Source organism: Halyomorpha halys, unplaced genomic scaffold, assembly GCF_000696795.3.
Source record: "Halyomorpha halys isolate HHAL.00 unplaced genomic scaffold, Hhal_1.1 Scaffold401.1, whole genome shotgun sequence".
NCBI classification, from domain to species: Eukaryota; Metazoa; Arthropoda; class Insecta; order Hemiptera; family Pentatomidae; genus Halyomorpha; species Halyomorpha halys.
Genome location: NW_027108484.1, coordinates 812,561 through 823,508, shown reverse-complemented (window position 1 = coordinate 823,508; position 10,948 = coordinate 812,561). Strand labels below are relative to the sequence as shown.

The window sequence follows — 10,948 nt, the reverse complement described above, 5'->3', positions numbered from 1 at the left end:
AAATTTATGTAAATGGACTCGGAGATGAAACAGGTTGGGGACAGTGGCAAGAATGGAAGGATTGTCGAAATTAAAAGTATGATTCAGGTTTAATGCGTGTTCTGATAATTTAGATGCAAGTGGATTACAGGAGTTGATGGAAGTTTTGTGCTGAAAAATGCGGTTCTTAAGTTGGTTTTTAATTTCGCCGATATAGACGGAATTGCAGCATGGGGTTGAACAGGGTATCAGGTAAACCACATTGGAACGGTGTAAGAAAGGAATAGGGTCTTTCAATTTGGAAAAAAAGATGGGAAATTTTGTTGTGGGACTTCAAGCCAAGACGTAGGGTGGGAATAGTGGATCTTAAGGATTTTTGAATTATATCAGAAAGAATTCAAGAATTCCCCCTCTATTATGTATATTACCATTTGTTTACCTAATTTAAATATTTTTTTTTACAATGTTTACTTTAAAATTATTTTCGTTATTATGGCATGCTAACTGCCATCCCCACTCCTCCCAATACAAACGGGTCACTCTGACTTTGACTCACGTCAAAACAGATATTAATTCTGTCTCATCATTTGATTTTATTCTTTTCTTTTTTCATCTCTTAATTTGTACTTTCTTTAATATCTCTTCTCTTATTTTATCTCTTATCTATCTATTATTATTACCCTTTTCATTTACTGTTTACAACCTTTAATTTTTCTTATTATATTTTACTTTTCATTATATACCCCTGTTATTTTCCACTTATGTTTTTTCTTTTTTTCCTTCTTTTTTTTTGTAACTATGTCAAGTGTTTGTATCTTGTTTAGCCCTGCAACGAGGGGCGAAACGTTGATTCAATAAAAATAGTATAATCATTTACTATTTGAGTTTTTTTGACCGCACCCGAAAAGGTATTTAATAACGCAAAAAAGGAATTTTTCGGAACAGCTGCCATGATTTGACTTTCCCCAACCATGATTGGTAGAGTTATTAAGTTTGACTCTTAAACTGTTTGTAATTATTAGATATAGACTCTCCCGTGGCTCATCCAACGAATGGTGCAAGCAGCATAAAATTACAAAAACAAGTTAATGTATATATTGAACAGCCACATAGATTTGATCATGTCATCTTAGTAAGGATGTTCCCATTAAATTGCTGGTAGAAGCCTTGATTGAATGAAGTTGAAATAGAGGGAAATATTTTACTGATGGAGATTAAACTAAAATAAATCATTCGGTTCCAACAAACTTTAAGGTACGTAAATATAATAATAAGGATACGAAAATAGGAATAGGGATCAATACGTTTTCAGTCTTAGTAAATTGGACATTTTTTACAGAATTTTGAAACTCGTGCAATTTTTTTAAGGAAGAGAAAATGATTTCTGTAAGGAGGAACCATCCTGATCAACCAACCGTTAAGCATGGACAAGAATACAACATTATTTTAATAGTCATTACTGTCTTTCCACTTCTATTACAGGTAGCAGGAGTTTATTTAAGAATTTTGGCTGAGGCTGTATGTTCATACTAGCGCTAGTTAGTTTTTCTACCAGTTTCAATATTGTGGACAAATAATTAATTAAAAATGAGTATTATTATTGAAAATGATCATTTCCACGTAGCATATATTTCTTAGTAATTTTATGTTTTAGTTACAAAATGATTAAGAGATGACCTCCAAGAATACTGGGACAGATGTGGCAAGGATCACTTCTCAGATACATTCCACAATTCATATTCATGAAACAACAAAGTGAAAAGTAAGACCCTCAAATTACAGGCGTAGTCAGGTTGGATTGGAACTGGACAGAACCAGTTCCACTTCTGATGAGCTTAATGGGATCTACCCCATTATGCTCGGCCACCACGGTCCCTGAAGCGATATATAAGAGATCCCTTACTCGGTCAGTCGAAATGACAGTCCGATGTTACTTGAATAATGAAGATTCCTACACTATCAATCCGACTGACATATTAGTGTATGAGATATCGAACAGAAAGGATCTTGTGTAATATCTATTTCAATTTGTAATAAACAAAAACCTTACTTGGCCATTACATTGACATTAAATTAAATGTGTACTGCTACAACCCGTGAAGTAGTAACTAGACTAACGGTTGTGCAAAGAGATGATTTTGTCAGAATTGCACTTGTCCCCAGATTTTAACCTAATTAAGGGTACTCACTTAATGAGATTCGATGGACTTCGAAGGGCTCCCGAAACCATAGGTCGGACTCACCGCTACAGTGAAACATTAAATAATTATCTGCCACAGCCGGACTCGAACCCGGGTCCTCGAAGTGAGTAGCTCAGTCAATCACATTGACATTTGTCTGAAAAAATGAAGTAGTAATAACAAAGCATTCACGGTCTCCTCTTCACTTTTTCAGTACCCCTTTACTTCAAATTTTGAAAGATCAGATTTCAAAATTATCAAGGTAAACCGTCAGTATATACTTTGTCAGTATCCCTACACGAACAATATGAACACCCAAATTAGGCTTTACATATTTATTTTTTTGGATAGTACTAGTTTTGGAAGGTTAGTACGTGTTAAAGTTTCATGACGTATCGGCCATTCGTTACCGGGAAACGGAAGACTAAGAGGCATCACCTTTAGTGTAGTAGAATTTCATATAGAATAGAATTTCGTGTCTTGATTAAACGTAGTTTTTTAAACGAACGAATACCGTTCAAGCTCAACAATGGTTGCCTCATCACAATCAAATTACTTAATCGTGGTTTCCTGATATTAAAGAGGCCATGCGAATACTATTGGTAAATAAACTAAAAATAATAAATGAAATGATCGCATATGCTTTAAGTTTATTTATTGCAGTAGCCAAAAGTCATATTATGTTTGTAGTTATGAGAGTCGGCGGCCGAACCGACATCAACAGCAAGGGGGTAGTGGATCCAACTCATGTCATGATCAACATATGTTAAATACCCTGAGTTCGAATAGGACTCAAGTTTAAACGTCGTAAAGCAAACCTGATTTATTAAATTTATATACAGTTAGATAAAAAGTGCATGGCTTCAGTGGTGTAGTCGTAAATTTTCCAGAGTGCGAACGCTTACCATCTTCTGAGAATTGAATAACATCGGGCGATCCAGAATGCCCCCGCCCCTTTACAAGGTATTTATTTTAAAGCTATTTAAAATCATTGAAACCCATTCAGCCATTGTTGAGTTATAACTCAGAAAAAACAAAACAAAAAAAAAAAGGTTCTCCTATTAATATGTAGGATTTTCGGGAAAAGTAAGAGTGGGAACGCCGTTCCCGCCCCACTACACTACTGTACGGCCTATTCAATCATGACCAATCATAATTATGGAGTGGACGGGTGGAGAAGGTATAAAAACAATCAAAAACAGGTGTCTTAGCGTATTAATAACGGCGACAGCAAAACTTTTTGCGGTGCAACGAAACCTATGCAATGGACAATGTAGCAGTCCCCCCCCTCTGGGTACGCCCATGCCACAACACACCAATTGTGTACGATCAACAATTATAAAGCTATAGGGGTAGTTTTTATTCTCTCTCTACCATACTAGATACTAAGAGAGTTTAACGTCTAAGTAAAAAGACATAATGCAAATTTCAGTACATCGTGTGGTTCATTTCATTCGATATTCCTTATGACAGACCTAATATTAATAAAATTATAACAAAGTAATTTATTTATTATATTTACCTATCACAAATAAAACATATAAATCATAAGATGCTTAGTGATTAACTTTGACAATGTCTTCCAAGAAAAAAAAATCGATTAACGTCGACTCCTTTGTCAAATACAACCTTGTCACAGACACAACCAAACCCGTTTTTTTTACTCGTGTCCAGCCCTGTTTAATATACATTGGTAAACATTTGATCCCAATGTTTACTCCACAGTTGACACATACACATTTGGCGATCATTGCCAATGACATAGCCACTACACTACCTGTCCACACCGATTTTGGAACGTATTGGGCAAGACAGATGAGTTGTCCAGTATTTGTTCATGGAGTTCCTTAAAGAATATGAAACCTTACAACCCGCAGTTCACAGGCTCTTGCTTAACAGGGTTTCTAAAACCAGAAAGACTGCTCTCTAGGTTCGGACGGCCACCTATAATGGATCATTTTGTAAACTTGCGATACATTATTACGGTCCCATGCAAGATCCATACATAGTTCGCTACTTATGAATAAACCAGCGTGAAAAGAAATTAGAAAAAATCCCTCAATAGTCTTGACTTATAATCCTTTCATAGTTGAATATTTTGTCCTTGTAAAAGTCTTGATTCAGTTAAATTCGTTTGAATTACAAAGTGGTCTCACTGCTACTTCGTAAGAGCAATGAAGAACATGGTTTAATCTTATGTCGTTAGAATGGTTATCAGGGGAATTTGAGGGAATAGAGGTTCAATTTTCCAAACCGCTGGGTTCTTACAAAAAGAATATATTGACCAAACAATAGAAGAGATAGATTTAGTCAGTGCCTACGTAAACGTAGGGAAACTCGCTAACACTAATCAGGATGGACGTATTGACGTATATCACAGAAAATTATGAAGACGTCGCGGCAATCATAGCTAATAATTTGGCATAAAAATTGCTTATTTGTTAAAGTAAAAACCAAAACTTGGTATCAGGGGTCATAGCTCGAGTCGACTCGACGTTAATTGATCTCTTGTAAATTTTTTTTTATTTTGCATTGAGCCTATGTAAAAATATATATTTGAATAAATGTTGACAATAGTGGGATCAAAATTTGTAATCATATTGACGATAAGTTGCCGAAACATCTTTCTTACCAAGACCAATTAGTACGGATAGGCAATAATGTTAAAGATAAAGAAAATTTGCTAATAGAGACATTTAAATTTCAAAAATTGACGAAACGAGCTCCTAAGGAAAGTAAAGCATCGAAATATTAAATAAAGTTGACTGAATTTTGCTCTTATTACTCTAAACAAATGATTAATCATAGACTAGTAGTTGGAGTCCAGGATAGGAAACTGCAGCAGGCACTACACAAAGACCTTGGTCTTTTCTTGGACAAAACTATGCAATTCTCCAAAGCTTTTGAAGAAACCAAAGCTAATATAAACAAAAAAATCTTATCTTAGAACTCAGATCTCAATGCCAATGCCACATCTGAGTAAAGAGGTAAATCTCGTATATGCAAATTTTGCAGTATTCACCATTTGAAAGTAATGATAAAAGAGTAAAAAAGAAAATGACTTTTCTCATGCGTTGCAATGCTCCCGTTGCATCTCCACTTATCCTGAAGTTTGATGAAGACTACGAGAACTCGGTGAGTTGGCCGATCGTTGGCAACTCCTAATCGTCAATTTTTAGTATCCTCCATGAAAACTTAAGGGCTTAACAATTCCTACCAAAAGACAACAGAACATGGCGTGATTTCCACACCTGGTTTGGATATTTTACAATTCTCGACAAACGGCCAATAAAAAGTTTAAACAGAATCATGACCAGTCATAAATAAAAACACTTTTTTATACGACGATAAAGCACAAGAATCATCCCTCTAAAACCTTCGGGATTTGATGCAAAATTGAGTTTCTAGGATGCTGTAGCACAACGATCCACCACTGAATTAGGATCTCTTCCAGACTTTAGCAATTGTTCTCCATCCTGCACAGCAGAGCTATCCCATTAGCTTAATTTATTAGTTCGCTCGCATCTGTATGGATATCAGACCATTCGAGGTTGGTTCTTCTTTCTTGTTCAATGAAGGTCATCCCAAACCTATTTAGCCGGTATTTCACTGAATACTATTCTTATAGCATACCCTGCCCATCTCAACCTTCACAAACCTTTAAATATCCATTGCCTTAAATTTTCACATTTTCCTTCTGGACCAGGTACTGGCTTCTTTTCTTTGGCTGAACATTCGTAGCATTATTTTTTTATCAAAAATGAATAGTCGATGCCCTAGCTCCGGATTTTAACTGAGGGTATAGCATATGAGCGTGTCGGGGTTGTCTGGTCTTAGGGGATTTCTCCAGCCTGATATTTCTTTACAGAAGGCCCACGACAAGGCGTATTCAATAATAGGTTAGAAAGGAAGGTCGTGCCAGGGGATGAGCCCTGGACACTGACTAGGTAGAGGAGGTCTAGGTGAGAGAGTCTGAGGCAGAGTAACAGTTCTAGTTGTCGAGATGAAGCGGACGGACTAGAACTGTCATGATAGGAGCCAGCTTACTAGTTGCCGAGATGAAGCGGACGGACCAGTAAGCTGATAAGGCTAGGTGCAGCTCTAGTTGCCGAGATGTAGCAGACGGACTAGAGCCGGGGAGAGACGGGAAATTACACTGGTTGCCGAGATGAAGCGGACGGACCAGTGTAACCGTTAGGAATTAGGTTACAATCTTAGTTGCCGAGATAAAGCGGACGGACTAAGATTGCAGGAAAAAAGGAGAGGAAATAGGTCATAGTCTAAGGTGAGCATGATAAAAACAAACTCTTATGAGGATAGATTAGCAATAAACTTCTCTATCTTGAGTAGAGTAAGCCACCAGTGCTATGACTAGACCCGGAGAAGGCTTGATCTGATGGATCAGTCCCGGTGACAATTAAAGGCCTCATGTGATCGGTTATCACTGAGGATTTACTCTTTTAACTCTACTTGAGATAGTTCCGTAGAATCTTTTTGCTCAATCTCTTTTTATTTTATAATTAACGTTCTTAGATATTACATATTAACATATATACATTTATACAAGAGATCGTATTTTTATAATGATAAACTTATATACAATTATACAGCTACTTAGACGCTTGTAGTAACTGGCCCCTGACGGGTTATAGCGGTACTCCGTGCTCGCTCACTGTTACAAGCGTTTTGTAGAATCATACCTGTTAAAGTGTGATATAAAAATTCATTTTTTATCGTATACAAGTTGCTCTGTGGCAAACTGAATATATCGATTATATCACTAGCCGTTGGTCAGTAGTCCTTTGTTTAGCATTAATTTTAGTGAAGTCTTTGTTATGAGCACCTAGAAGCTAGTATTTTTTGTTCTCACTACACCTAGAACTTTTTTGTTTATTTGTGTCCATCCGTTCAACATATGGGCCCAGGTAGTTCGATAAATTAAAATTTGTAGTGAGACAGTTAAAATAGTTCGGTACTGTTTGCTTGATTTTCAATACTTCGTAAAGTAAAAACATTTATGTTTCTTAGCAGTGCAAGCTGTAATATGGTAAAATGGATCACAACAGCTTCAATGAAATAACTCAGATTGAGCCCCTGATAGGACTTGAGAACTTACAAATGTGGAAATTCAAGGTAAATATCTTCATAAAAGCAGACGGATTGTTTGAGGTTATTTCTAAAGATTTTGGGCCTCCCAGAGACCAGCAAAGTCAAGACTATGGGGTCTACGTAAAACATGATGCTAAAGCCCAAACGTTAGTGGTTACCACAGTGAATCAGTAACCAATAACTCATATTTTGACTTGTACTACTGCAAGTCAAATGTATTCCAAATTATGTGACATATATGAAAGTGATGTTTCCCTGCAAGAATTTTTTTTCTTTTCAATTTAAGACTGGGATAGGCTTGGCCAGCCACATAAGCTCAATTGAAAATTATTTGATGTTTAGATTGAAATCATTAGGGAATGATATATCAGATGATATGACCATTTCCAAAGTAATGACACTTCCATAAAAGTATAAATATTTTCTAAGTACTTGGGAAAGCACAGACTCTGACATGAAAACTTACCAATTTAACGACAAGATTGAAGATGGCTGAGGAAAGACGCTCCTCAAATTCTACTGAGGAATTAGATAATCCAGTTGCGTTTAAAACAAATTTTAGAATAAATTGGAGAACTACTTCTAACAAGAGGAAATGTTTTTCTTGCTCTAAATGAGGATATCTCCCAAGGAAAATGGTGACCGAAGTAATACATGGAGCAAGACCACGCCTTCGATGGAGTGAGGAACTGGATGGCAGCCACACAAGATCGTAACGATTGGTGGAGGCCAGGACTCGACATCGAGTTGTGGATCCCAGTTAATAATTAATAATAAAGAATGACATCTAAGTCAAGACTGTCCAACCAAAAAAGAAACACTGTAGTGTGTGTAAAAAACAAATTGTCAGCAGCTACTTTCCTTACTAAAAGGTGTAATAACGATCAACAAAATGGGTCTTGTGAATAGTGATTCAGAATCTGATTATGAATGTGGTGAAACATTGATAAAAATAAATGTAAAAAATGAAAAAGTTGAAGAGGAGGGAGCTGACTTAGAAGTAAGAATGAGGACTAAGATCTAAAACCTGTGTGAGTTTAGAAACAATGTAGAAGAAAATAATCAATTATTAAAACATTACGTACAAGAGACTACTTCACTTTGTGATAAAAATTTATCTAAAGAAGAAATAGAACTGGACGAACGGTCCGAAGCGAAGGACCGATACAATGGGATATTTGAATCGAAAGAAAATCTACAAATAAAGAGGTATCCTAGAAGACATTAAGGATCACGAAGATACCAGATGATTTTGAGAAAAAGAAAAGAAATAAATTGTGCAAGAAAAGACTAAGAAACATCAAGAAGAAGCAGAAAGAGAAACCTGGTGGGATTGAAGGTTACTGTAGTTAAAAGCTTTGAATGGTGGCCCAGAAATTTGTGTCAAAGATGAAGAAATATTAGAAGATATTAACACAGAAAAACTAGACCAAAAGACTAAAACACTTCTTATTGAAGATTATTATACCGAAGAAGATGAAGAACACCCTAGATTAAAAGCAGATGAATATATATAATTGGGACATTGATGAAAAAAAAATGGATTGCGAAGCACATAATATAGAAAGAAAAAGGGATTTAGTGATCCAACTACTACTGTTAAACCTTCTGTCAATCGAAATGTTCATAATAAATTCAGAGTATTTTAGTGAACATGAAATGTCTGGATGCAGCCAAAAGAAGAGATCAAATCATCTACAAAAAGACAAAAGACCAATTGGGGAATGTTTGAACCTAGGACTCAATGAAGTGATTGTGAAAAATTAAAAAATTCATCAAAAAATTGTTTTTCTGTGCACGAAATTAATGTTGTCATTTAAAAATTATTTTTTTACTGTATACAAAATATTGTAAATTAAAAATTCCGTTAATCTTGTTTTTGTTAGAAAAATTAATAGTTAGGAGGGTATGTTAAAGTGTGATAAAAAAATTCATTTTTATCGATACAAGTTGCTCTGTGGCAAACTGTGAATATATCGATTGTATCACTAGCCGTTGGTCAGTATTCCTTTATTTGTGAAGTCTGTTGTTAGCACTTCGAAGCTAGTGTTATTTTTTCTAACTACACTTAGAACTTTTAAGTAATTAACCTGACAAATAAAACAGTAGACAATTTTTTTTTTAACCATCCGTTCAACAATACCTTGGTGGTTTGGTGGCCAATGTACTTACTTTTAAATAGCTTAAATCAGCCAAAAACAGCATCTGTTTGCTGCTCTTAATCTGCATCTGGCATCCTGCGAAATAACATTTCGTGAGTTTACCTCCGAGCTCACATAAATGAAGTATTGCAATTTTTCAAACATATACGTACCAATCTCAATGTAATCTCCCTGGACGTCATCTATTTTCTCTTATGTACATGGTGCGTTCACAAAGTTTCATGACCTGTCTCAGAACCAAGAATTTATTAAACATTTTGTTACAAAGAACTATATAAATTCAATATATGACTCTTGGGCATCAAACGCCGTTGCCAACGGTTTTTCCGTTGTCCATAGGCTCCCTGGAACGCTTTACACGGAATCCTGTTAAATCCCTATCAGGTCTTTCTTAATACGGTGATAGAAAATTAAGTAACTGAGAGCTAGGTCGGAGATGAAGTGTGGCTGCTCAAGTTTTTCCATGCTGAACTTGAGCAACTCAACTACGACTAACGTTTCAAGATTCGTTTTCCTGAACTCATCGCAAAAGTATAATTAAAAAGATTTTAACCTGCTAGAGAGATTAACGCAGGGAAGTTACGCAGTACAAATAAATGTTTAATACATTAGTCTTGAACGCACCATGTATTCAATTTCATGTTCATTTATTCTGAATCCGAACATTTTTTTACTGTTTTTTTCAAGTTGCAGAAAAGCGACTTTTAATGCTCTTGTAGGTCTGGCAAAAACCTCGAAATAATGAAGTACGTCTTTGACTGGATTTCATATTATAATTTTGAATGTTGTCCATTTTTTCATTAATTCGGTCTTGACGTAACTATATTCTTAGTTAAAATGATGCCTTGTTTCATATTTAATTTTAAATAATTTAATCGCAATCTGTTTTCAGATATAATCGATACTAACAGGGCAAGGTAAAGCTCTGATACAAAACAATATAGAAAAAGGACTCAATTTTTGAAGATAATAGAATTCCTCGAATCTTCATTTTAAACGATTATATACTTGTTCCATTGATAATAAATCCCTAATTTTCATTTATTTTATTATATTCCAAATTTTAATAAAATATTTAAAGATTATATCCAGAATAACTTTCTATGGGCCAGCGAGTTTTAATGACCTATTTATGGTAAGAAGTACCTTGGATTTATTGCCAACTTTTTCACGTTTTTTGAGATCAACTTACCTGATGATGGATATGATATCCATGTAAAATTAAGAGGTTTTAAATATTACCCGTCTTATCCTCATTGAAATGAGTCTATCAGGACTTAAGTGGTAGATTATAAAAAAAGGCTCTCTCTCTCTCTCTCTCTCTCTCTCTCTCTCTCTCGTATCTTTAATTTTGTCAATTTGAAGTAATTAAGTCTCTCATTGTTCGTAGTAGAAACAATAAATAAATACAACATATGAAAAAATTTGGGGGAAAATATATGGTTTTATGTCCTTAACAATAGTAAGATTATTACTATTGTCATAATAACCATGGAAACAAGAAAATGTAGATTAATA

General features: G+C 35.1%; 1 protein-coding gene across 6 annotated transcripts in view; it reads left to right on the top strand.

The window, feature by feature from the left end:
• The window catches only part of LOC106682317 (uncharacterized), a 21,304-nt gene extending 10,834 nt beyond the window's left edge, over positions 1-10,470 (top strand). For 3 of the 6 annotated variants that reach the window (XR_010843267.1, XR_010843264.1, XR_010843266.1), the window contains 2 exons: positions 1,634-1,741; positions 10,323-10,470. Coding sequence is in view for 2 of the 6 variants with exons in the window: in XM_067046827.1 (XP_066902928.1) it covers positions 10,323-10,338 (16 nt within the window). In the remaining 4 variants the exon portion in view is untranslated. Of the gene's footprint in view, positions 1-1,633; positions 1,742-7,187; positions 9,074-10,322 lie in introns of those variants that run through there. The other 3 variants (XM_067046827.1, XM_067046826.1, XR_010843265.1) reach the window with 2 other exon arrangements.
• The last annotated feature ends 478 nt before the right edge of the window (positions 10,471-10,948 follow it).